Source organism: Siphateles boraxobius, unplaced genomic scaffold (genome assembly GCF_051911475.1).
Source record: "Siphateles boraxobius isolate OS27281-9 unplaced genomic scaffold, OSU_SipBor_1 5, whole genome shotgun sequence".
NCBI classification, from domain to species: Eukaryota; Metazoa; Chordata; class Actinopteri; order Cypriniformes; family Leuciscidae; genus Siphateles; species Siphateles boraxobius.
The window spans coordinates 20,172,095-20,199,981 of NW_027509141.1; the positions used below are offsets into that span (position 1 = coordinate 20,172,095).

At 40.4% G+C, this 27,887-nt stretch overlaps 3 protein-coding genes across 6 annotated transcripts; 1 reads left to right on the top strand and 2 right to left on the bottom strand.

Moving 5' to 3' along the window:
* Positions 1-9,349: 9,349 nt before the first annotated feature.
* mustn1b (musculoskeletal, embryonic nuclear protein 1b) lies at positions 9,350-12,181 on the bottom strand. The gene is made up of 3 exons (XM_077203146.1): positions 12,057-12,181; positions 11,824-11,944; positions 9,350-10,626 (listed from the first exon to the last, which is right to left on the bottom strand). The coding sequence occupies exons 1-3, from the start codon at positions 12,063-12,065 to the stop codon at positions 10,520-10,522; spliced, it is 237 nt and encodes a 78-aa protein (XP_077059261.1). The 5' UTR covers positions 12,066-12,181; the 3' UTR covers positions 9,350-10,519.
* Positions 10,754-20,021, top strand: LOC143711546 (uncharacterized). Of its 3 annotated transcripts, none has more exons than XM_077203145.1 (4): positions 10,754-11,146; positions 16,116-16,218; positions 16,309-16,513; positions 18,871-20,021. In XM_077203145.1, exons 1-4 carry the CDS (start codon positions 10,841-10,843, stop codon positions 18,911-18,913), a joined length of 657 nt encoding a protein of 218 aa, XP_077059260.1. In that variant the 5' UTR covers positions 10,754-10,840; the 3' UTR covers positions 18,914-20,021. The 3 variants fall into 3 exon arrangements, with proteins under 3 accessions (XP_077059260.1, XP_077059258.1, XP_077059257.1); XM_077203143.1 differs by lacking the exon at positions 10,754-11,146 and adding an exon at positions 14,731-15,061; XM_077203142.1 differs by lacking the exon at positions 10,754-11,146 and adding an exon at positions 15,200-15,576.
* stimate (STIM activating enhance) lies at positions 17,050-27,285 on the bottom strand. Of its 2 annotated transcripts, none has more exons than XM_077203141.1 (8): positions 26,352-27,285; positions 23,171-23,219; positions 22,883-22,978; positions 22,622-22,743; positions 21,627-21,739; positions 21,362-21,439; positions 20,087-20,236; positions 17,050-18,946 (listed from the first exon to the last, which is right to left on the bottom strand). In XM_077203141.1, exons 1-8 carry the CDS (start codon positions 26,518-26,520, stop codon positions 18,830-18,832), a joined length of 894 nt encoding a protein of 297 aa, XP_077059256.1. In that variant the 5' UTR covers positions 26,521-27,285; the 3' UTR covers positions 17,050-18,829. The 2 variants fall into 2 exon arrangements, with proteins under 2 accessions (XP_077059256.1, XP_077059255.1); XM_077203140.1 differs by having other exon boundaries at positions 17,050-18,970.
* Positions 27,286-27,887: the final 602 nt, after the last annotated feature.

The window sequence follows — 27,887 nt, forward strand, 5'->3', positions numbered from 1 at the left end:
GTAAGTATGCAGAGTTTTTGTTAAAATTATTCATATTAACACTTCTGCTATTGTGTTGTGAGCAGTGTCATCTTTTTAAATGTTTATCTTGGGGTTTAGACAATATTCTTAAATATTATTTTATAATATGGCTTTAAGTAGCTTATACTTAAAAGATCATGAAACTTTAAAACTTTTTTTTTTAAGATGTAAACAGTTACAGGTGAAACTCGAAAAATCTGAATATCATGCAAAAGTTAAAATTTTTATGATGGCTTACAGTTTATGAAAACCTCAAATTCAAAATCTCAGAAAATTTGAATATTTCATGAAATCAATAAAAAAAAAGATTTTAAATACAGAAATGTTGGCCCTATGAAAAGTATAATCATGCATATGTAGTTATATATACACTAAATATATTAGTTTCACCTTTTAATTTGAATTACTGAAATACACAAACTTTTGCACGATATTCTAATTTTTCGAGTTTCACCCGTATACAGGTTACAGACAGTAATGGCACTCAAGTAAACCGGTGGAAACTGGATATTTTTGCATTTTCTGGAGCCATTTCATTTCTCTGGTTTGAAAAAAGCAAGGCTGAAGAAATATCAGGAAATGTGAGGTATATGCTTTAGTTCGGAGTGGTGATTGGCTGTTATGGCTGGAGTATATGCGTCTACCTCATTAGTTTCTGAGCTTTTTTCCACATTATTCATGAGAAAGAACTCCAATCACTGCGCCGTATTATGCATAAGCTATTTTATCACAATGCATGAGAAAGAATCACTACTCTTGTCTGTTTAACCAGAGACATGGGTCGTACGTGTGTTTTTCCTCGATGCGAAAATTCAAAAGTATTGTTTGCGTTTCCCCGCGACGCGACCAGAGCCGAAGCTTGGGTTCAGGCGACTGGTTTGCTGTGGTGTACCGACCAACACTCATGGGAAATATGTTTGTAACAAACATTTTACACCGGAAAGCTTTGTGAATTTCGGACTGGTAGAATCCGGGTTTGCCGATCGCCTTCTTTTAAAGAAAGATTCGGTACCAATTCCTGTCTCCACTTTTACAGTCTCCACAAATAAGGTCAGTGTTGATATATATATATATATATATATCAACACTGACCTTATTTGTTTGTGTGTGTATTCAGAGGGAGCAGACATGATTGTCAAAATTAACGACTCGGTTACTAACGTAACCTCGGTTCCCTGAGAGGAGGGAACGAGTATTGCGTAAGTAGCTTAAGCTATGGGAAAACTCCTTTTCTCGAGAATATTGAAGTCTTTATGTAAAACGCATTGCAGCTGCACAGCTGACAGCAATGAACGAAGGCAGCTCGGTCATTGGCTGTGCTGCGGCAACTTGCTCGAACCAATGACGGGGCGACTCTGAATGCGCGACCAATGAGCGCGCTTCGCGCCCGCGCGCGTCAGAGCCCGCCAAGATGGGCGTGGCCAAGAGCTATATATTGGGCGCCCCGTCATGAGAGTTCTTTAGGTTAAAACGACTGAAGCGAACTAACCAAGCACAAGCACGGCAGCTTACGCAATACTCGTTCCCTCCTCTCAGGGAACCGAGGTTACGTTAGTAACCGAGTCGTTCCCTTTCGAGAGGTCTCTCCTATTGCGTAAGTAGCTTACGCTATGGGAACACCATGCAAAACGCCGTGCGTGCTGAACTTCGCCTTATGATAGCCAGAGGCAGGTGCCTGAGCTAAAAAAGCAAAGTTATCATCCAACTAGCCGGCAGAGGCGAGCTTTATATGTGGGAAAGAATACAGAGCGGCTAGAAGGCGCTCAGTGTGACACAAGCACATACATAATCTAGATACGAACTCGTAGTTCAACTAGCATCATGCTGATAGTACATTGGAATGCAGTGTCGGGACCTGTAGGTTGTAGAACCTGATAAATGTGGACGGTGAGGCCCAGCCTGCCGCCGCACAAATATCCTCGATCGGTATCCCGCTCGACCATGCCCAGGAAGAAGCCACACTCCTGGTGGAGTGTGCTTTGACTCCCCAGGGGCATTGAAGTCCCTTAGCTTCATAAGCCAGCGCTATAGCTTCAACTATCCAGTGAGAGATTCTCTGCTTTGAAACGGCGGAACCTTTCGTACGGCCGCCAAAGCATACAAACAGTTGTTCTGTCTGTCTGAATAGGGCAGAACGCTCCAAATACACTCTGAGAGCCCTAACGGGGCAGAGTAGATTAGCGTCGTGTTCGTCTGCTGGGGACGATAGCGCAGTTAGGGAGATAACCTGTGCTCTGAAGGGAGTGGTGAGCACTTTAGGAATATACCCATGTTTCGGTCTAAGGACGACCCTGCAGTCGTTAGGTCCGAATTCTAGGCAGGCAGCGCTTGTCGAAAGCGCGTGCAGGTCGCCCACTCTCTTGACCGAGGTGAGTGCCAGCAAGAGCGCAGTCTTGAGCGAGAGCTGTTTAAGGTGCACGGTTCGGAGTGGTTCGAACGGAGGCCCTTTAAGAGCGTCTAGGACAGTAGCTAGGTCCCAGATCGGCACTGAGGGGGGGCGTGAAGGGTTCATCCTCCTAGCGCCCCTTAGGAAACGAATAATTAGGTCGTTTCTTCCCAATGGACGTTCCATTACAGGGTCGTGTGATGCTGTGATGGCCGCCACATATACTTTGAGCGTGGAGGGGGCGCGGCCCGCCTCCAGAAGCCCTTGTAGAAAAGCGAGTACGTTCGTAATCTCGCATGTTTCAGGGTTCAGGCCCTTGGCATTACACCAGACACTGAACACTTTCCATTTCTGGGCATATAAGCGTCTCGTGGAGGGCGCCCGCGCCTCAGCGATGGTTTTTAGTGCTCCGCTCGTGAGGTTCCTGGGAACCCGTTGAGGGGCCATGCATGAAGGGCCCACAGATCGGGGCGGGGATGAAATATCATCCCGTTGGCCTGACTGAGGAGGTCTGGCCTCAGTGGAATCGGCCGTGGTGCAGATTGCATTTGCATCAGATCTGGAAACCATGTTTGGTTCTTCCAGAGTGGGGCTATCAGCAACACTGCGTTTTTCTCCTCTCTGACCCGACTGATGACCTGCGGTAGCATCGCGATCGGGGGAAAGGCATATAAGGGACGGCTCGGCCAGCTCTGGGCGAGCGCATCCATGCTTTTCGTGAAGAAAAGAGGGCAGTGCGCGTTCTCCTTGGAGGCGAAGAGGTCGATCTCCGCTTTGCCAAAGGTTTTCCATAACCAGTGAATCGTCAGCGGGTTGAGAACCCATTCTCCTGGGAGAATTTTGTCTCTGGATAGCATGTCCGCCCCCTGGTTCAGGGCACCTGGCACATGCGCTGCTCTCAGCAAGCGCAAGTTGTGCTGGGACCATAAAATGATTCTCCTGGCCATTGAATGCATGGAGCTCGACCTGAGTCCACCCTGGCGATTTATGTACGATACTACCGTCATGTTGTCCGTTCGGACCAAGACGTGTTCGTTTCTCAGCTGTGGGAGCAGGGCTCTGAGAGCCAAAGCGACCGCTTTCATTTCCAGACAGTTTATGTGTAGGCGCTTCTCCGGGTTTGACCAAAAGCCGGAGACAGGCCTGCCCTCGTAAAGGGCCCCCCAACCTATTTTGGAGGCATCTGTCGTTATCATCTTTCTCCTTGTGTTCACACCCAGACTCACGCCTGACTGGTACCAGTCGGCGGCTTTCCAGTGCGTCAGGGCTTTTATACAGCCGTGGTTCGCTCTGATTAAAAGGTGGCCCGAACGCCACGCGTGAGTAGGGACGCGGCTCTTGAGCCAGCGTTGGAGAGGGCGCATATGCAACAATCCTAGCTGGAGTACGGCCGATGCTGAGGCCATGAGACCGAGCATCCTCTGAAACCGCTTGACGGGGGCGAGCGCGCCCGCCCTGAATGATGTTGCAAGGCGCCGGAGACGCGCTGTCATTTGCATCGAGTCTAGAACTATTCCCAGGAAAGAAATCCTCTGGCTGGGAGATAGTATGCTTTTTGCAAAATTGATTCTTAGACCCAGGCATTCTAAATGGCTGATAATCCAAGATCTGTGTGTTATTAACTGACTCTCTGATTGTGCTAGAATCAGCCAATCGTCGAGATAATTCAGTATTCGCACTCCCCTTCGCCTTAGGGGGGAAAGTGCTGCATCCATACATTTCGTGAATGTACGGGGAGCCAGGGACAGGCCGAACGGAAGTACTGTGTACTGGTACGACTGTCCCTCGAAAGCGAATCTCAGAAACGGCCTGTGATGAGGCGCTATTGGAATGTGAAAGTAAGCATCTTTCAGATCCACTGAGAGAAACCAATCTCCTGGGCGTACTTGCGCGAGGATATGCTTGGTTGTTAACATTCTGAACGAGCGAATCATTAGTGCTTTGTTCAGGTGTCTGAGATCTAGGATGGGGCGGAGACCGCCATCCTTTTTCGGGACGAGAAAATAGCAGCTGTAAAAACCTGCCTCGCTCAGAGAGGGGGGAACAGTTTCACACAGCGCCCTTTTCTATTAGTTTGCGCACCTCGGTGCGTAGAACATGTGAGCACTCTTTTCTCACTTTCGTCTCGACCACAGTCGTAAAACGTGGTGGTCTGCGAGCGAACTGGAGCGAGTATCCGTGCTTTACTATATTCAATACCCATTTCGGCATATCTGGAATATTTTCCCATGCCGCTGCGTGTACAGATATGGGCTGAATACAGGCTAGGGGCGGGCCGCTGTGACGCAGGGACCCGGCCAGCGAATCGCCTGAGCTCATAGCTCTCAGAGGCGCGGGCGCGCGCTGAGCAGCTGAGTGAATGGGCGCGTGTGTGATTACAGCAGCGCGCGCTGTGTGTGTAAAACTCGCAGCCTGGGCTGGGGTTGTGTTTGACACTGTAAGGACAGTGTTTATAAGTGGGGGTGCATAAACAGTGGTAGGCACATGCGTCACTTTTATAATGTTTCCCGCTTTTACTGGGGATGAATTTATAACTGTGTGAACAGTGCTTGTGTGTAGTGGTGCGTACATGACCGTAGGCACGTGATCTACATTCATGGGGTGCGCAGCTTGAGCTGGGAATGAATTTGGCACTGTTTTGACAGTATCTGGGAATGCACACTTTGTGGACATGTGAACCCTTAGTGACACAGACAGAAAAAGACTCTTTTTGTGTTTTCTGTGCGTCGCCGTAAAAACGTCGTTTGTTTGCAGGTGAGCGAGCTCTGTGACTGGCCCATTGACTGCTGTATGAACATATCCAGCCGCCTGTAAGGGGACTGGGTAATGCTTGAGCTTTTGCAGAGAGAGTGGTCCGGCTTTTGCGAGACACGCACTCTCTCTTTTCATTCTTGTGGCTAGGACGGCTTTCGAGGCTCGGGGTTCAGCACAATCTTGGGCCGAGGACCCCGTCGCTCAGAAGGCGGCTTGCGGTTGTGAGAGCGCGAGCGGCGTCGAGCGTCAGCCTGAGGCGCGGGATGAGAGGCGGTGGGGGCTGTTCTAGCCCGCTGCGGCTGCGGCGGCCTCTGTCTGCTCTGCGATGAGCTGGAGCGCTTGGGCAGGAAATGCCGCATAGCTTGTGAAGCATTCTGGGCCTCAGTGAAGCGTTCGGCGAAACCCTTAACCGCCGGTCCAAACAGCCCGCTGGTGGAGATAGGCGCGTCGAGAAATGGCGCCTTATCCGCGTCCTTCATCTCAGTCAGAGTCAACCACAGATGGCGCTCGAGAACAGTCAAATTAGCCATGGCACGGCCGATAGACTGGGCGGTGGCCTTCGTGGCTCGCAGGGCTATGTCAGTCGCGCTGCGTAGGTCCTTAAAGGCTTCGGGTTCGGGGCCAGACTCGTCCATAGAGCGGAGAAGCTTGGCTTGGAACACTTGAAGTACCGCCATAGAGTGAAGCGCTGATGCAGCTTGGCCGGCGGCGGCGTAGGCGCGACCGGCGAGAGCTGAAGTAGTGCGGCAGGGCTTCGAGGGGTGGGAAGCTTTGGCTTTCCATCCGGTGGTGGAGGGCGGGCAGAGATGATTGGCCACGGCCTCCTCGAGGGGCGGTGTTCCCTCGTAGCCTCTTTCCTTCGCGCCGTCCACAGAGGAGAGCGAGGAAGAAAAAGAAGGCTTTAGGCGCGCAGAGTGGGGGGCTTTCCACGACTTGGTGAGTTCGTCGTGAACTTCCGGGAAGAAGGGAGAAGGCCTTTGCCGAGGGGCCTGCTGTCATCCATTCCCCCGTCGTCCTCGGACGCGCCGAAAGTCACAAGGCCCACCGCTCTGCTAGAGGGGTGTGGGTCCGGCTGGGTGAACTGAACCGGCGGTGGGGAAGGCAAGAGCGGCGGTGAAGCACGCGGAGACTGGCTCGGCGTGACGTCACTGAGTTCAGGTTCAGGAAGCCTCTGTGAGCGGCGCTTTTTCTTAGTGCGCGGCTCGAACAGAGGGATGGCGGCGATGGGCTCGCTCACGGCGAAAGCGGCGAGGCGAGCCCGCAGTGCGGAGAGACCCAGGTCGTCACATTCGGGGCATCCGCCCTTGGTCAAAGCAGCTTCTGCGTGGTCCCGGCCCAGGCAGCGAGCGCAGATGATGTGACGATCCCCGTCCGGGAGAAGGTCTCTGCACGACGCGCAGGAAGGCATTTGAAACAACGCCTTGGAAAATTTGCTCTTTTACAAGTGTCGCAGAGCGAACAGATGTAAATACTTGCGTGAGCAGTACGCCGGATGGCTCAGTAGGATCGCGTTAGAAGGCGGCTGAAGGTGCCGACGTCCTCGTAGCAAATCCCGCTGGTATGCTTTTCGACGGCGAAGCTTCAATAATCCGGAGGATCCAGCGAAGAAGGTGTTCGCTGAAGGAGATTAAATCTAAAGAACTCTCATGACGGGTCGCCCAATATATAGCTCTTGGCCACGCCCATCTTGGCGGGCTCTGACGCGCGCGGGCGCGAAGCGCGCTCATTGGTCGCGCATTCAGAGTCGCCCCGTCATTGGTTCGAGCAAGTTGCCGCAGCACAGCCAATGACCGAGCTGCCTTCGTTCATTGCTGTCAGCTGTGCAGCTGCAATGCGTTTTACATAAAGACTTCAATATTCTCGAGAAAAGGAGTTTTCCCATAGCGTAAGCTGCTTACGCTATAGGAGAGACCTCTCGAAAGGGAACCAGTTACTATGTAATTTTCTGTGATGTGGGTAACGTTAATTGTTATCGTATTGAATATAAAACCCAATGCGTGTGTTCACCCCACAATGCATATTTCATCATCATTTATTCACCCTCAAGTTGTTCAAAACCTGTATGAGTTTCTTTCTTCTGTAGAACACAAAAGAAGATATTTTAAAGAATGTTAGTACCAGACAGTTGACTGTAGCCATGACTTCCATGGTGTTTTTTTCATATGGAAGTCAATGGGCTTTTTCCCCCTTCAAATGTTGTTTTATATTTTATTATTTATGTGCATTATTACTCTAGTGAAAAAATAAATAGCATAAAATAATGTATTAGAAATACATTTAAGTATAAGTATACTACAAATACAAATAATTGTATGTACTTAATTAATATAAATGCCCTGCAATTGTAGGCTACTTTTGGTATAGTGAATTGATATAGGTCTACTTACAGTCTGCTTAATTGGAACAACTAATTTTGTACTTGATGTACTTTAGTAATCCAGAAATTGTGCTGAGGTTCACCTAAAGACAAACTTAAAGGTACTCATGTAAGAATTTTGTATCAAAATATACAAAGAGATATACGACTAAGAGAGCTCGACGTCCGCGACTAACTTTGACTTGACAGAGCTTCACGAGCCACGACTTGACAGGGACGACGCTCTTGCATTCAAGTTACTTTATAAGACAGGTGAGCAAATGCACATAAAACTAATCAATGTTATATAGCTCAACATGATGAAATGTTAGAATATGATCAGTATGTTATTCTAATGTTGATCTAGCTTACTGCTAGTCTCATACAGACAAACTTTAGATATCTTTTAAAGACTGATATTATACAGAGATACTATCCTCCTTACAAAGTAAGGTATTAAAACACATTTTAGGTTCAATATTAAGAAATGTGCATTGTATAATCAAGAAGTACTCCAAATAAAGTTTAACTGAAATTTATACCAGTAAGTCTCAGTAAATATGTTAATGGATTTGCAGTATAGTGTGAAATAAATTAATTTTAATTACATTTTGGTTTAGATTTTTTTGTCACCAGGGTCTTAATGAAGAAAAACTTAAATATGTAATTATTTAAGTTGTTCTTGTAGTAGTTTCTAAATCCAGAAAGTGTTTCGGAAAAAACTCTAAATCCAAAAAATGCTTGAACTTAGGGCTTTAAAGAACAGTTAATGAACAAAGCGCTAGAGCCAGCTGCAAAGGATCCTAGGTCCGCCACTGATCTGTGGTTCTCAAACCAGGAGCAGCCTTCCCGCTGCAAACTTTCTATGTCCCCCTTATCTGACACACCCACTTCAGGTCTTGCAGTCTCTACTAATGAGTTGAATCAATTGAATTTCTGTTAGATAAGGGATACAAAATGTGCAGTGTTGGGTTTGTTCAAGGACCGGTTTTAAAACCCCTGGCCTATAGTATGCATCTCTCCTCTGCTCGTGACACAAAAGTAACTACGCCTATAGGGTCATGACAATAAGTCATGTAGCCTATCAATACATGCATTTTGATAGGATTCTGAATGACTGTTTGAAAAGATTACTCTATGCTATTGTTTTTGTTCCACCTGAATGAAACTAAAGCTTGAGGTGGGTCCTAAAAAATTCAACCTTACATGGGGAAGGAAGTTTGTTCTTTGTAATGGTGCAATTGCAGGGTCTGTTTGGAATTATGGAAGATTATGCCATAGTACGTTTGCCAAGAGATCTCAACACGCTGCAACTGAAGAAAACACATGCAAATAGAAAAAAATAACAGCAAATTACGATCAGGATGTTAAAATAAATAAATAATAACTCTCCCTACAGGTCATCTACAACACCACAAACGAGTATTGAAGAATAAGCGGTCCCAGACAAGTTCGTCACTCGTTGGGGTCCTCTTGAAACATTGCTGGTCTGTGCTATTTTGAGACGGCCCTTTCAACGCTGCTTGCAGCTTTAATTTGCAGGACGTTTCTGTATTTGGGTATAATGCGAGTATGAGAACGCAATGAGAATTTCATGTTTTCTACATGTTTGTTGACACTGACTGATTTCTATACTGTTTTTTAGATACAGATTTCGGCTGTTGGTAAAAAATTAAAGCAGTCAATACTGTAGTATACAAAAAGAAAAGGAACATTTGTATTTATACAGTACACTTATTTTGTAGAAATGTTACGTTCATTTTTACACACTCTTATTATGTCTTCCCCTAACACCACCACACATTCTTACATGTCTTCATATTAGTCTTCCATGGCAAGCAACTGATTTTTTATTTATTTGACATTTAACACGTTTTTACAAAAATAAACGTTCTGTATAATTACAAATTTATTTATATTGTACTGCTGTAGCTGATGCTGTTTAGGGTTGTGACATTCCTCCATGTTCAAAAACGGTAGTGATTTTGCTGGGCAAACTCCATATAGGCCTAAATGCTTCCAAACTTGATTGGTAAGATAGTGATTCCTATTTCATTAAAATGCCAGGCCAATTGTCAATTTAGCAGACATTATAAACATTTCATGGAATATAGATGCATGTCTGACAGATTTTGATAATTGAACGGATCATTTTGCATATGAACGTTCACACGATGGAAGAATGTTTAGAAGTTGTAAAGAGTTTGACAATTTCAGAGAACTCAGCAGTGTTGATCAACAAGCCATTTGCATTTAGTTATTGTGCAAATTGTAGACAATTGTACTTACTCTTTTGCACAAATACCAAAACACATGTGATTTGCTTAAATCACTAAGAAATTGATTCTGAAGAAATCTGTTGTAAAGAAACTAATTGTTCAAAGATCTGAACTTATTGTTTTGAGAAAAAAGTTTTCTTATTTGAGAATTGAGCCAAAGCGTACTGTGAAGGGATAATTCTGCCAATCACGATGTATAGAACTAACTTCTTCAACTAAACACACAAAGATTTTTAGTAAAATAATCCATCTATGTGTGTCCATATAATGCAGGTGAATCTGTGCCGTTGTGGGTTTTTTTTTTACCTTTTAAGTTGACTAGGAAAACTTTTTAGTGTGGTTACACCCTTTAATGAGCATCTATTTTAATTTGTACTCCACCCTCCTTCCCCAAATTTGCACAGGAAGCAATATTTTTTATTAAACCACTATGTGTGATGATGTAATATTTGCTTTCATTGTTTGAAATTACAGACTTGGTCATAAACGACATGACAGAGGAATCATACTGGGTGACTCAGTGATACTTTTAAGAAATGTTTTATATAGAAAACATGACGGTAGAAACTAGCACATAAAATGTTTCAAGTGCAATTTGAGAGGAGCAACATCAAACAGTAAAAAAAAAATACAGCAATACTTTTAAATATGCAACATCAATATCCACATTATTTATGATGTGAATGCGCTCTCAGACCATTCGTCCATTCAGCACTCAATTGATCATTTGCCAAACACGCTTCCTGATGGAGGATTGGGTTTCTCGAGCGCTGTCTCTCCGCCAGACCGCACTCCACTGAAAACAGATGGCGCCACCTTCCCCATGCGCTCTACACAACACAAAACACAAATTCATTTACTTTACTTATATTCAAGTATGCATTGCATCAATTCCGGGTTATTGTCGTAAATAAAACCATTAAAAGACCTCCTGTAGTGAAAATCACGTCAACGTGCGGGGCGTGGCTTATTAACTGCTGGGAGGCAGAGGGGTCTCAAGAGAAGCCAGGTTATATCTTTCTGTTGATATTTTTCACTATTTTCATGTTGATGGCTGACACATGTTCTGTTGTCGGATGCAAGGCTCAGAAAGGGCAAATGGTGAGCCTTCACGTGTTACCAAATGATCAGAAACTTCGATCTAAATGGGTGCAGTTTATTGGGAATAACTGTAACGTCCCTGCTAAACTTCCATCGAGGATCTATGTTTGCAGCAGGCATTTTCCAGAGAACTGTTTTGAAAATTTTATCATGACTAAGTTGGGTTTTGCTAGTAAACTTATATTAAAGCCCAACGCGGTTCCATCAATTTACTCTGGGAACAGAGACAGCACGAACCAACATGCACCAGTAAGTTTCTTTTTCTTGTGTTTTATGCTAACGTTAAATGATTTAGCCAATGTAATCATGCAAAAAATAGATGTTGCAGTGGTGTGTATTTAAAAGGCGCTTTCCATTTTTGCAACGTAACTTAGTGCACCCATAGACTGTAAAAAATAGAGTGCACCTCGTATATGATGTATATTACGATATTATGATTATGAACTGCCTTTCTTCACCGACCTTATATGATATTCAAAGCATTTTTATTATTATTTTATGATTTTTTAGAAGGCAGTTGTCTGACTCTTATATGGCGAACCGGAACAATGTTTGTGTAACATTAGCAACACTAGCTGTTTGATAACGTAACGTTAGTCAACAAGCCAAAGGCTAATCACGTGTCTATCGTTGTAGAGAGTACGGTGGCCGAGAAGTGCAAAACAAATCACAATAGTCTGCAACAGTAGGAATCTGGAAGTAAATACTCCCATTAATTTTCTCCATAAGGAAATTTATTTTTAACGATAACATATAAACCTTTAAATACAGACCTACTGTGAGCTACGAGGTGGTTAAGCAAGGGTTTGAAATCTTGTACTCTTGACTTTGTACACAAAAAAGACTACCTCTAATTTAATAAACTATAACAGCTAGTTTGTTTATTATTTACAGTCAAAACTCGATGGAGATGACGTTAAACTTACCACACTCGACCATGACCTCATAGGTCTTGCTCTTGACCTCTCCTTTCAGCCCCAGTTTACTGCGGGCTCCTTTCAGATCCTCCTCTTTTACAACTGGCCGCTTCTTCTTCTTAACCTCTGGCTGATAGAAATATCATTTTTAAAAATAGAAACGTCTGGAGTAGTTAGCGCTTAAATTGTTACACGTATACTTTTATTTCTAATCTAAACACAGATTAAAGACGTCTTCATACCTGAGACATGCTGTGTGGTTGTGGTCTGGTTTCTGGACAAGTTGTGTACTTTGTCTTTTTGTCCTGGCTCTTTTATACCCTTGGTACCAGATCAGTGTGCCCCCATCCCCCCTTCTTATCATTATATATTATTAGCTCAGCAGTCAGTGTCAGAAAGCCTCTTTCTCAGGATGACTACTATGAACAGCTGAACACATTAGACAAAACAACCTCCTCCTATCCCCGCTTCACTGATGTATCATATGTTTAAATATATTTTGTTGCTACAAGTTAAAATCAAAGCAGTTGTAATTGTGAGGAAAAAGGTAGTTTTTGACATAGCTGATACTGACAATCCTATTAGTCAATCGAAACCAAATTGTTTCATAACAATAACCAATATAATTCATCATTGTAATGATTAATAATTAGGATAAAAAACAAAACAAACCTTACTGGTTGTGATAAATGTTCATGATGATGGAGATGTTAACATGCCACAGAGATTATATAACCAAATCATTAAACACTTTTCTGGGGTGGTGAGTCAACCTTTGTGAATGGGTCAGTCCATAGCTATATGTGTGCCAATAAAAATAGATCTTCAGTTACGGTTTTCAGTTCAGCCTTTACTATGTACACTATTTTTTAAGTGGTTGGGGTCAAAAAGTATTTTTTAATGTTTTTGAAAGAAGTCTCTTATGCTCACCATAGCTGCATTTATTTGATCAGAAATTGTTAAATATTATTACAATAATAAAAAAAAACATTTTCTATTTGGATATATCTTAAATTGTAATTGATTCCTGTTATGGCAAAGCTGAATTTACATTGACATTCTGAGGATGCACACCCAGTTTCATTCAATTCCATGCAACAACTAAAAAATAATTATAGCTCAGTAACAATATGATCCGTGAAGATGAAAATTGGTCTACTAGTCTGTATTTTTTCCTGAGAGTCTTTGTCAGTGAAAAAAAATACATAGATCCGCATATGATGTTCATGTGTTATAATGTGAAAGAATATTTGTCAAACGTGTCAGAGGTTCTGGGTTCTGATCTGCCCTAGTATTATTTTTTTTTCTCATTAAAACCAAATATGTTCATCAGTGACTATATATCAAGAGCTGGGACACATTTGTGTGCGTTTTGAGATTTCACCAGAACAAATAGTCTCAGCAGCAGCGTTAAGCAATGGATTGAAGCGCTCGTCTGTGAAGACGAGCCACGAGAGAACAGTGGCAATGAAAGCTCAGCAAGATTTCAAAAACGCATTCCAGCACCATATCGCTGCTTATTTAACACAAACAAACTAAATTAATACTTTGATAGTCAATTAGAGATGTTTGCTTTGTATTGGGTACATCCGTGCCTTGAAATGTTTCAAAAAGTGGTGGGGACAATATCGACCCTGGAAACAATTGGTACCATTAGCAAATCAAATTTGTATGATTATCTAAAAACTTTATCTGCCATTCTAATTTGTTAAAGTTTGTAAAAGTCAGTTGCCCATTTTGAAACCCGTGTTGCTGTTACCCATTTCATTAAACCCTAACTTTCAGTGCAGATTCAAGATGGACTTTGCTATAAACAGTGCTGGGTAGATTTACAAATTGTGGGCTGTTACTGATTCAAGATTACATGACAAAAATTGTAGTTAGTAACGTAATCCATTACATATTTAAGGTAATATATTCTGACTACTGTTTGGTTACTTTTTGATTACTTTTGACCAAACTCTTTTATCACATTGATTTGAATAGGATAATCTTGTGCCGTATTGATATAAAAATACACAGAAAAACAAAAAATAGGCTATTTTATTCTTTATCAAAAACATGAAGTGCATTAAATATTACATCAGAGTTTCCCTGACTGGGGTTTGCGAAGGAACTGCTGAGGTTTGTGATTTAATGAAAAGCTATTAAGTAATTAAAATAATAAAAATGTTAAATTAAAATAGATTTTATTTTAAAATGTATCAAAATAAAACGCTTAATTACATGTAATCAATAAAAAATAACTGTAGTCTGATTACAGGCCATTAGTACTTGGACCCTGATGATTGCCACTTGCGGCTATATTTAAGGATAACAAATATAAGGATAGACTTGCTTCATATTTTGTCATGTCGCAACTGAAGTAAATGTATTTTGATTTAAGAATCTTTAGACAATTGCACTGAAAAACAAGACACAAATACTGAGGAAGAACATCACTTTTTTTGCACTGTGATCAGAAGGTACAGTAAAAGTTATTTCCATAGTCCCTGTGGAATTAAAATATTAAAATAAGTGTGGCTTTTAGTCCATGTGTTATTTTTTGCAATATACTGTCTGCTAATGCAGTCTGGTTACTGAATCCAATCAAAGAGGATAGCTCTGAGCCAACACGTAAAGTCAGCACAAGTTCACGCATAGATATTAGTTCTGTCAGCTTTCTATTACTGTCGGTGTACATGTTGTTGTACACACCATAACATCACATTATACATGACATTTTACAAAGTGTGGAATTATACACCATAATTTAAACATTTTAGTTTTATTTATATATTATATATAAAAAGTCAACGAGGATGCAAAAATCCAAAGTGACATGGTTTACATTTACACACACACAAAAAAAGATTTTCCTCTTCCAGGAGGACCAAAATATTGATGAGTCATCCAGCACTACACATGTTGTTGTCCAATCAGATGCTCTTTAGACAGGGAATGTCCCTCCCACTAAATTATCTCCTTTCTTTCACGAATCATGGTTCGTCGGTGTGTATTTGGCTGTTCTAACGCACGGACATTATTTTGTTTCCCAACCACAAACTGGTTACGAAAGAAGTGGCTGGAGTTTATACATTTCGAAGAGGGGGTTATTTGTGCCAGCTCGCGACTTTGTGACAGGCATTTCTCTGATGAATCCTTCACCAATTTGGGGATGGTTACTGCAGGGATAACGTGCTACCTTACATTAACAGACACTGCCGTTCCCACTCTGTACACTGTAGGCCCTTCCCCTCCCGCACGAGTAAGTATTATTTTCTTCAGAAGCTTCTGAGGCATGACATTAGCATAAAAATGCGATCATCAAGCTTCTCCGCCTCTGAAACGACCTTTCTTGCCTACTCTGCTGAGTGACGTAATAACGTCATGACGCAGGAGACTCTTTTGAACCGGATCTTTCGAACCGATTCTTTGAAACAAACAGCTGAAAAGAACCTGTTCGCGTCAATAAATGCGTCGTATTTCTGCGAGCGAGCATAGCTAACGACAGATATGGTGAAAAGGTGCGTTTTAGGTTGTTATCCGCACAATACATTATTCCCTTTCCCCAAACTACCTTGGTTGCGAGCCCGTTGGCTTGAATTTTTGCATTTTGAGGAAGGAGGAATATCGGAGAGCTCGCGTTTGTGTGCGAGCCATTTTGCACCAATATGCTTCAAAAATTTACAGCAGTACCAAATGGGCTTCGCCGACTATCTGAACTTGATAGATACGGCTATCCCGACGATATACACCGTTGGTCCAACACCGAGTGTGAAGGTAAGTAGTTATTCCTGGTCAACATCTCCTTTTGTTGATTGAAGAACTGCCCACTTAGACCGGAAGTGGCAGTCTGACTGACATGTAGAACAACCAACCACGTTCGTTTTGGTCTTTAAAGCGACAGTTCACCCAAAATGGGATTTCTTTCATGGTTTACTCTCCCTCCTGACGTTCCAAACCAGTATGACTGACTCTTTTTTTTCTGCAGAATACAAAAAGGTATTTTGAAGAATTATGAAAGTATTTTGAAAACCAAACAGCTGTGGTTACTATTGACTTCCATTATATGAACTAAAATATCTTCTAACATGTTGTTCCATGGAAGAAAGAAATCGGATTTACCACAATAATAGACAAAAGCGCATGGTTGCTTATTTAAATAATGCTGCACTAGGATGTACATGTAACATTTTAAAATGTGTAAAATATTAAGTTAAAATGGCCATGGTTCACTGTTCCTTTGCTTGCACAACAAAAGAGCTCTAGAACGAATATTTGCATTGTCTTATTGATATACTGTTGCATCTCTCCAACAGCCAATGACACGAGAGGTGGGCTGTCAATGTAATGCTCCGGTTCTGAAGAGTGTGGCGGTCCAAGCAATACTCACTCAAAAAAAGCCTAAACGGAGGAGTAAAGGTAACATTTTTAACTAAAAATTCACTTATGAATTAAGTTTTGCTTTGAGCTTCACCAGTTTGCTTTCCCTTTTGTGTGGTTTTATATCAGCAATTCAAGTCAGACCTCTTTTGAGTAATTGTGCTAGTGTGTCCTGCTCCGATGAGGACTTCCCAGTCAAATCCGAATCTTCATTCACATCAACACCAATTAAAAGACCACGCATGGAGGATTCCTCAGAGGGGACATCATACAGCTCAGAGGAACCAACAGATGATACCCACGTGCCTGATATCATTCAGGAGGAAGACATAAAGTAAGTTAAATCCAGAATACGATTCAAGGTCCGTTCACACCAAGAATGATAGCTATATGTTAGCATCCACACTAATGCACAATCTCTTTATTATGCGAGAGCACAGCAGTTACTTCGTCAGCCACTTCACATTCTTGAGCTCAGGTGGATTCTGATTGGCTCTCAATGTTTTTGAAGTTCTTCAGCAGGAAAAATCTTTCTCAGAGCAATTCCAACTATATAATTCTTTGTTATAGATGTATTGTGTCGACTTCCCTATTCTAACACAATTTATTTATATTAAAATTTATAGTTATTGTTTTTAAAACCAAATTACTTAAACTTTAATCAAAGTATGCCAATTCTCTAAATTACAATGCATGAGTGTATTTTGTTTCCTAAAAGTTAGTTAAATAACTCCATTGTGAACCAGAGGTTAGGATTAAGCCCTCTCACTGCAATGGATTGGGCTCAATTCCTGGTCATTCTTTTGCAAGGGATCAAAATGTAAAAAAAAAAAAGGTAAGACAAGTTACATATAAAATAACAAACACAAATTGCTGTTTTGACACGGTTTATTGAAAAAGCATAAACAAGTTCATAATTTGTCAGTAATTAATTCCAAATCATCTAATATAGTTTAGTACTTAATCCCTCTCCACATCCATTTTGTTTCATTTTCTTCCAACTCTAATCAAGAGCACTCTAACAACAGTAAGAATCGAACCCGGAGATGGAATGGCAGTTACATTTCCACCTAGTCACAATCCTTATCAGTAAGCATGTTCATTCAGCATGTCTGACCAGAAAGCCAGGTTTCAATTCATCCCTGTAAAACAAACCCATACTGTGTGCAAATATAGTACTCCCACAAACCTGGTCCATTAAATGTCAGTTAAACAATACAAGGTCCTGAACTCCCAATTTCATTCACTCCCACTCTAAACCTACAGACATTTACCCCTTCACATTAAAGATTACAAATAATCTGCAAAACTTTTGCAGAGAATGCATAATGCAAATCACCATTCTCCAAATATATGTGCTTTAGTATTGAAATAAAATCAAATGTTCTATAGAGCAGAAAAGTGTGAGGGTGGATGAGAAAGTATTTGGAAGAAAGACACACTGGTTTAGTGTTTGACTGGTAAATACAAAGCATACAAAGAGACCACAATGTAACACCAAACTGCAAGAGGTTACGTCCTGCAACATAGCACCTACCCTGCAATAAGTAGCAAAAATTAAAGAATTTTAAAAGGACAGTTCACCCAAAAATGAAAATCATAGATTAGTCACCCTTACATTCTGCCAAAGCTGTGAGACTTTCACTCTTCTGTGAAATACTAGAAATTTTGAAAAATGTCTTTGTTTATACAATAGAAATCAATGGATGATTTCAATGGGGATCCAATGTTTTTTTGGACCGCAACATTAAAAATATTATTTGTGTCATACAGGTTTGGAATGTCGTATGGGCAAGTAAATATACATTTTTGGGTGAACTGTCACTTTAATAGGCCACAAAACAAACAATACAGGGAAAACATTAATGGCAGAAAAAAACAGCAACACACTGAATTGAGACAGATACACGTTCAAAAGCCAAACAGTAAGACAAGCCAAGCCATCAGACTAGAGGAATGAAACGGCTTCCTCTGGATTTTCGTACCTTGTAATTTTCGCTCTTGCCTAATGGTTAAAAACAGACATTGTAAGACTGTACCAACTGTATTATAATACCAGCTCATAACACTGCTGACGAATGGTTTTCCGTAACATTTATCAGCACAATATCCACACAGCTGACGTGCACAAAACTATGACGCAGCTACGCTCACAAACACATTTAGGAACGACTATGAGTGATCTTGAACAGTTTATCCAAGTCAGTATGATCAATCACATGCATATGGTTAAATGTACTTATCTCAGCAGAACATCAGCATGTTATTTGTATAGGTTTAGGCTGGTTTTTATCACTTCAAATGCTAGACAGATACAAGGAGATGTAGCTGTGTTGTATATCCACATGATGTTAAGCAGAATTATAAAGGTGCAAAAAAAAAAAAAAAAAACCTGACTTAAAATATTATTGTCCAATCATCTCCAATAGACTGGTCCGAAACCCTCATTATCATCTATGGCATAGGGTAGCAAAAATCTTTCTGGCAATGTCGGGAGGGTCCATGTGTTTACTGGAGCCTAGGTCTGTTACTCTACAATTCATAGGCTGAGTTGCCATGTCATCATGCCCCTCACTTGCTGATCTATGGTCTAGTAAATGAGTTGGGGTCATGGGAATGAGGGAGGCCTCAAGTCCAAAATGATTTGAACTCAAACTGGAATACCAAGACGATGCTTCTTTTTCTTAACAGGCTTGAGCCCTGTGATTCTTCGTACATCGTCGTCACCATCTGAATCCTCCATTTCATCATCTGCGGAGAACAGGATCTGACCAGCACAAGAGGAAGAGTGCTAAACAAAGACAGTTCAACTAATAATCTTTTTAAAAAACAAGCAGGAGATGACATTTTACCATAAAAAGTGGAATACTTCTTGCAAACCTGAATATGTAAAATAGTAACACTCAATTTCTGACTGAGCTGCTCATCCCTTTACAAGTGAGAAAGATGGACTACAGTCACATGACAGATGTCAATGAATTTTTATTTGACACTTACATGGTGTGTGGATGGAAATGCTACACTCTCTCAAACTGACTGTTTTCACTGTCAAGTTTCCTGCCCTAATGACTTGCCATGTGTCTCAACTATCAACACTGACAGGTAAGCAAGTTGAAAAGTTGCTGTATTGAAATGTTATTAGGTCAAAATATAACTAATCAAAATATTAGCAAGACCATATCAGGAAACCACATATACAGAGTTCTGTTCATCCTCCAAACAAAACCCTTTAATTACAAAGGTAACTGGTCTTCCTTTAAAAATCAAGTGTTCCCAGAGTTCATTACTGGATGTTTTGTGGTCTGTGTAACTCATTCTTAAATGCACACCTGCTTCATTAGATTGTAAACTTGCTGACTTCCCATGATTACTGTTATCTTCCGGTCAGGAGTTTTGTGAAAGAGTGAGGAAGAGTCATACACATGTAATGGTCATGCAATGTACTAGGAGGAAAAAGGGAATGTCCCATCTAGGACAGGAAGAGGGATGATTTAAGTTGGCACTGTAGGTAAGGGGAAACCCAAAATATGAATGCTGTCATTCAAAGATGTTTGAGAAGCAGCAAAAGTGTCAGATCTCAAATATTCAAACTTTTAGACATTTTTATACATTCCGTTAATAAAACTTTATAATTTGTCATCAGTTATGATTTACTTATGCAAATATGTATTTTTCTGTGGTTGAAACACAAATCATCTCAACTCCAATAGAAATGTGACAGTTACAGAACTTCTAAAATCTGAATGTGGCCTGGGTTAAAGTGATCATTTAGACCAGATCGTTTCATGGGTGCTCATGTCACAAATTATGCAATTAATTTAATTAAAGTTTTATTATCTTAACAGCTGGTAGTAATCCTTCTCCTTTATGGCTATCACTTCAAATTGTTTGAGCAAGAGTAACTTACTTCTGATTCAGAGTCATCGTGTGACAGTGCCCTTCGGTAGCGCACTTTGCTGTTGCCGCGAGGGTCGTCTTCTGCTACCCTCTCCTCCAGTTTGGCTTTTGTTCTGCTCTTCTTCATTAGGAAGTTATCCACCACCCAGAACATCAGAGCCTGAATACACACACAGGGCAAATGTTTAAACACAAATAGATGTGTTAAAACAAAAACAACCACCTGTCATACATTTGATGAATTATTAGACTTTTAGCAAGCTTGACAAGTAGCCTACATGGTAAAAATATATATACAAAACAATACAAGGCTGGATGACATTACCATTCAAAAGTTTGCGTTTAAACAGCAATATGTGTTAAATTGATCAAAGTGACAGTAAAGTCATTTCTGTCAGGACCACTACTGTCAAAGATGATTGACAATTAGCATAAAGTTTGGATTGCCGGTATGGTTTTGGGTAAAGCTTTATTTTAAGGTGACAGTTACATGTTACTACATGTACTTACTATAGTAATAAAAGTAAATTATGCATAATTACAATTAACTAACCCTAAACCACACCTTAACTTTATAGGAAGTACATGTAGTTTATTAATAATACTCAGTTACAATACGACTTATTTGAGGAAGTAGTCATCTTAGAATAAAGTGTAACCTGGTTCTGTTCTGGGCAATAACTCTGCCCATCCATGCAGCCTAGCATGGATAGAGCAGCAATAACCCCCTTAGGGTAAACAAAACAGAACCAACATAAATATATTGCAGATATCAATAATTGATGTTCAATAATTTAATGTACAATTATTTTTTTAAAAATGAGTATGATTCAAAGAGGAACATTAGAAGGCCAGTTCTGACTGACGAGAGGAGGAGCTGGGGATGGAGGAGGGTAATTAGCTCCTGAGCAATGCGATAAAGCTGCCGATAATACTGAATGGGCCTTGTATAGGGATGCTGTGATAGGCGTTGTATTCCTATAGGTAGAAGTGGTTCAGCTGATGCGAGCTTGACTGACGTAACCTGCCAGAACTAACACTACGGCTTGAATTATAAATGTTACAAAAGATTTCTATTTAAGAATCCTGAAAAATCCAACAGTTTCCACAAAAAAGCACCACAACTGTTTCCATCACTGATAGTAAGAAATGTTTCTTGAGCAGCAAATCAGCATATCGGATTGATTTCTGAAGGACCATGTTACAATGCAGCCTTGGTGAGCATAAGAAACATAAAAAAACAACCTTTTAAACAGTAGTGAAACAAAGGGTGATTGTCACTTACATTCACAAAAAACGGGACGATTAGCATGACAATAGCTAGCTCCAGGTGAGGGTTCGTTATGGGGTTGAGTGTAGCCAGCTGTCCAACAAACACCAATCAAATCATTTAATTACAATGATTACATTTTTGGGTGGAATATTCATTTAACTGCAAGTTAATTAATCAGTACTATAATGATACATGATGCTAATACATTTTCTTCAGGTTCAGAACATGTACCACAAACCACAACTGAACATGCATTAGTATTGGACACCTGACTGACCTTCTTCCATTGTGGGATGAGAAGGACCAGCATGATCATGACCTTCTCAAACATCATGATGAGGATGTAGAGAGCACACTGACCTGCCCAGGCGCTGCACTGAACTGGCTCACCTACGTGCAAACATTACAAATAGAACAATAGAACATCACTTTAAAACACCAGCAAAATTCCTCAAGAAGACTTACAGTAAAACGATTAAACAACTTTGCTTTTTCTTTAAAGAGCTAGGATTCCCCCTGCCCTGAAAAAGCCTAAATTTGAAAAAGCCTAAATTTGAAAGAGTAATTTATAGACTTTGAGAAGATCAGGGCATTTTAATAATGAACATACATTTTTCTAGTGAAGCCAAGCTAAAAATATTTTATTGTGTAGAAATTGTGAGTAAAAAAAATTCCTTATCCTCAATCAAGTACAAACCAGTAAATCACAAAAACTAGAAAGTCACAGGGCCTTTGAATATTGTTGTGGGCAATGGGGGGCCTTGGAGTGAAAAGTTGAGAATCACTGCTTTAAAACATGAATTTCTTCATAAATCATCATACATGTATCTCACTACACAACCCTGTATGTTCAGTTCAGTTGTTGGCCGAAACAAGAAACTGGTGTTGAAATTGGTTGGTTGAAAAGATTTAAATGTATGCACTTTTCTACCAACAAATCAGCATTTCAATCTTCAATAGAGCTTGGTTTCCTCTAAAGCTCATCTAAATTAGTTCAAGATCACTACATGAGATTACAGTGCCTCGAAAGATGGTCAACAACAAGTTTACAAAACCAATAGCTGGTAAGTGGTTTCAGACAGCTATTATAGTCTCTTAATTTCATTCACTAAACTCAAATCAGACAATGCTTAGGAATAAAAGGACTGACTCAATTTCCCATCCTCTTTATATGAGGCCACATTAACATAAAGAAGTGTCTGGTCCATAATCAATTCACAGTTCCTACTAGACTTTTAATGTACTACAAACAATTTATGTTAAGGTTCATACCATATTCTCCAAAACGCAGCGAATCCCACTGTCTCCATTCAACCACAGCGCTAACGGCTTTCACGCCGCCATAGATCACCAGCATGCCTAGTGTCGCATCCAACAGGAAGTTGATCAGGTATCTATGGAATCAACACAGGGAGTTGGGTTGCTGAGTAGAGCAGATTATAAATATGTCAAAATCACAGACACAAAACACTGCAGGAAGTACAATGATGTTTGGGGTGGGGGACATTGACAACGACGCAAACACAGACTCACAGTGAACATGGGTCCTCCTCTGTGAGGTCAGACAGGTAGACATTGGCAAAGTGAATGAACAGCATCCCTATGGCCTGTTTGGAGGTGTCCAGAAACCTGAGAGAGGTGAAGGGGAGGAGGGGGCGGTGAGAGGAAGGAGACCTGGTTAGAACTCACCGTTAAGTCACGAGGGGAACGGAGGGCTGCATAGAGGGCCGCTAGACAAATTTCAGGTCAGTGGAGTGCAGCATTAACCGTGCATGTGTTAAAGTATCTAGTGCTTGCTAATGACACAAAATGGCGGTTTACCAGATTCTCCAGGGTCTCCGTTCGTGCTTGGGCTCCCTGAAGCGTTTCACTGTGAAGAGAAAACAGAAGCTTTCAAAATTGGTAGCAAGAAGTATGTGGTGATCAATAACGACATCTACCATATGAGAGTAGTGCTGATGCCAAAAACACTTTGCTGGCTCTCTGATATAGTGCTATAAAGAGACCGGTCAATAAATGATACACAACATTAAAATTTCAAAAGGGGAAGAGATGAATGAGGAACTGCTTCATCACGGGTTTAAAGAGCTTCCTACACTCACATGCAAAAACAAAACTGTAAAAGAAGCAATGTGCAAATGAAGAAGGCTTTCTTCTAAGAAACAATAAAAGATAATGGCAATCAAATTTCAATTAAAGGAATTAGGATACTAAAATCAAGCTCATCATAGAAGAGGTGTATGAACTGATTTTTAAATAGACTTAGACTGACAACAAAAACATAGGATCATGAGTGGCGTTTGTCAGCTAGCCACCCTAGCTGACAAACATGACTCAATGGTTCACATAAAGAAAGGACAGGCTGTTTCACACAATGGCTGTTTGTTTGTGTGCTTTTAACTATGTGTCCCCTGAACACAATCTCCAACTCTTTACAATTACAACTCGCATAACCACTGAGTAGTTGACACACAACTTAAAATTTCACACATCTCATACTTTTCTGAGTTACCCCATTCTACTGGAATGCTATTGTCTATTGCTTTATTAAGGTCCCTTCATATCAAGAATGATAACTATTACCAGTTTTATAAATCTCTCTAACTCTAAAGGTGCAGTCACATTTAATGACAATTTATGGATGAAATCCAGTAATTCTATGTTTGCTGCTGTAAAGGAAAGGTTATATATGGAGATGGTTTGGGTGTTTTATGCAAATTATTAACCTCGGGCACGCGGTCAGTCACTAATTTGGAACACGCAAAATTTGTTAACATTAGAACAAGTTACGAACGTTGTGAATTAGGTCAACATTTTACATGGGAATTTTTCCTTGTGTAGAAATACAAAGCAATCCATTCAATTATTAGCCAACGAGACCCAATGTTTTTAAAATCGCAAAAAAACAAACAAAAAAAAAAACATCTCAAATTCTTTTCTTTGTGTTGTTATTGTTATAGTTGTGGTTTTGATTCCACCGTTCTAATTAAGCGTTTTTAATTTATAGTGATTTTTAAAACTTATATATTGTTCTTGGTACAAGCAGCCCTTTAGTATTTCTGATGTAGGTTGTCAAGGAGAGTCCAAAAGGGGTCTGTGAATGACCAACACATCTTAAGAACCCATCTGAGAGGGTCTGGCCAATCAGAAACCAAAGAAAATACAATATGGGGTTTCTAAACCCTGGCTGTAATTGTGCTCACACACAGTCTTTAATTAAATCACAGTGACAGCATTGCATGACTCAATGACATGCCTTGACCTGCCTACTTCTAGGACCAAACCTTCAAGTCTTCAATTAGTCAACCTGAATTGATGGAAGAAACAGATCTTTTCTTCGATACTACGATGTACATCCGAATGCAACAGATTATCAGAAAAGAAAAATGTAGGGCAAGGACTTATCCTATATTTATGGGGTTCTCAGAAGGAGAAGTTGGGTAAACTTCTATAAGTGAATGTAAATATATTTTTGCATTCCCATTTGACCCAATAGAAAAAAAAAAAGAAAAAAAAATCCAGAAAAGTATTTCTATGAATTCCCAAAAAGGGGAAAAATATTGAGAAATTAAATATATTGGTCATGGTCAGAAGAGAGAAAGATGTCAAATTTGCCATCGCTCCTTCAGCATATTAAGAAACACTCACACACCTTCACAAACTTGTTTTTTGTAATTTACGACCAAGGTCATAAAACAAAACAGCTATAGTGTTATAAATGCACATTAATAATAATGTTAAAGTTGCTAGATTTATGATGTTAAAGGTGGGGTATATGATTCTCTTTTTTGTCCATTTTTTCAAAATAACTTGAAATCCTATTCCTAACCCACTTACAGCCACTGAGTTAGAAGCACTGAAATGAAAATTAAGCAATTTAATGATCTGTGGAACGGGCAGGACTCGAAAAACTCCAGCCAATCATTTCCAAGACCACCTAGAATCACTGGACAGTAGTTTGTCAATCAAACGGTCGTACCACACCCCCCAGCGCGCATGACCCCCTTCATGCGCATACTCAAAGCTCGTGATGCACGCGCATCTCGTCAGTCCATGAATAGTAGTAAATCGTCATTACAATTTCTCGTGCATCTGAGTTTTCGCTCGTGCATTATTGCGCGTCAATGTTCTTTGAATGGGTAGAGTCAGAGCCAGCGTTGGAGGAAAGAACAAAGAAGGTAGGACCATTTGAATTGTGCATTTTCAAAATCTGCCGGTCGTTTTCCAAATCACATACCCCACCTTTAATAAATGTGTTATCACAGTGTGTAAAAAGTGTTCATTGGATCATTTTAAGACATAGGTGTTTCAGACACTCAGTGGAGACAGATGAATATGAGCTTGCAGAGAAAGGTTTAAACAAGACCATCATTGGTTTAAGCTCAGCCTGAAACAGAAGTGATGATTTCTTCCCTATTATGACGTATATTTTGAAAAAAATGGCTGCTCGAACAAGAACAAATGTAGGGCTTGATTTTGTCCATCAGTAATTGATTGATGGAATCAATAATTAATTGTTCACAATATAATCAACAACCAGTTACTCTAAAACTAACTAGCCTACATATTCAACAGTGATTAATTACTGTAATTGCTCGCTCTAAAAATGATTGCATTACTTCTTACTTTCTAAATCCTGTATCAACCATTACCAGTTGAACAATACAAGAACAGACATGAAACTACGCTTGATTCTTTCAAATAAATAATATTAAATTGCATAAATTACTGATCAAAGTATTTAAAGAGAGACGGATAAATTAAAAAACATACATTTTAACATTAGACGTAGATGTTTAAATCCTAAATGGTTCTATAGTCTATACAGTGTTTAATGCAATTAAATAAAGTCACTAAATAACAGAATAAAATAAGAGTAATCCCTTACTTCACTTCTTCGCGGTAAAGTTAGTAATGCATTACAGCCAACACTGTCTACATTCAGAAAATGGATAAGAGACAATGAATTTCCATTTCATGAAGACAGTTACGCTATACTTACACATAAGTGTGCTAAATGCCACCACTCCCAGCAGGCCCTGCAGGAAGATGCCGAAGGTGTTCATGAAGTCCCCGTTGGAGCAGCCCCGGGCATTAGGATCAGTGGAGGAGTTGGAGGATGCAGACGGCAGCTGACCCGGCAAAAGCAAACTGACCCCAACACCCGCCATTGCTCAACACTCACTGGATCACAACGAGTGTTTCAAAAAGCCACAAAATCTCAGTCTCGGGTAGTGGTGGTAATCGACAGGACGATGACACAGCTATCGCACATAATGAAGGCTCTCTTATGAGCCTCCAGTCACGGTTACTGAAGCGCAGATGTATCGTGTTTCATACTGGACCTCGATGCGTCGCCATCCAGCTGTGAGCTACCTAATATCTGTCAGCAGGTTATGCTGTATAAACATCCTCTTTAGCATCGAGCAAACATGCTACAGACTCAGATGTGTAACATTGATGCTCGGTGCTACAACACACGCTGTCATGGAGACATTTAAGGTTATTGGTTAGATTATTAAAGAGCGCGTGCAGTTAGCTGCCAGATCACAATACGGTGGTGGCTTAACGGTTAAATTTAAGCAGTTAGACGGTTCCGGTTAAATAAAGTCAAGTAATAAACCGTTTTAAACTTCATTTGCCGTTATAACTGGTTTAGAAACGCAAAATAATAAGCGGGTGATTGGGAAGTTCTGCTGTTTTATAGCGAGAGTCCGGTCAGGCGGTCTTACTAGCAAACCATCTGAGGAAAATCCTGCCACCGCTGCTTTCAGGAGAAGAGTTGATTTTGAATCTGCTCAGATTCAGAAAGGTCGGCGTCCAAACTACTCACATACGTATTTGGTAAAAATATGTTATCCGTAAAGGAACGACACTTCCTTCCATTCCACTGTATTCAGGTGACGTTTCCACTAATTTACGCGACAATCTACTGCGTCATCACTGTGTCACGTCGCACTACAGCATGATGGGATATGTAGTTTTCAAAGATCGCAGCAGGTGCAGTTTATTACATTCTAAAATAAATCTTAGAAATAATTTACTGACCGACAAAATAAATGTATTTAAATTGTGAAATTAATTTATGGAACCTATTTAATCAATTGGAAGTTTAAAACTAAAGTATTGTCATTTAATATAAAGGCTATTAAATAACAGAGAAGTTGATGGGTCTAGTTGTTACAATTAATAATAAGTGCATATTTCTTCAATTGCTATTTTAAGTATATTCCCTTTTATAATATATAAATATACTACCATTAAGACATTGACACTTTTATTTAGCAAGGATTCATTAAATTGATCAAAAAGGACAGTAAGGACATTTATAATGTTACAAAAGACTTCTATTTCAAATAGAAATTTCTAATTTGCTGTTCTTTAAAACTTTCTATTCATCAAAGAATCCTGATTTTTTTTTTATCAGTTTACACAAGAAATATTATGCAGCACAACCGATTTCAAATATTTTATTAAGCAGCAGATCAGCCTAACAGAATGATTTCTGAAATATTGTGCGCCACTGAAGACTGGAGTA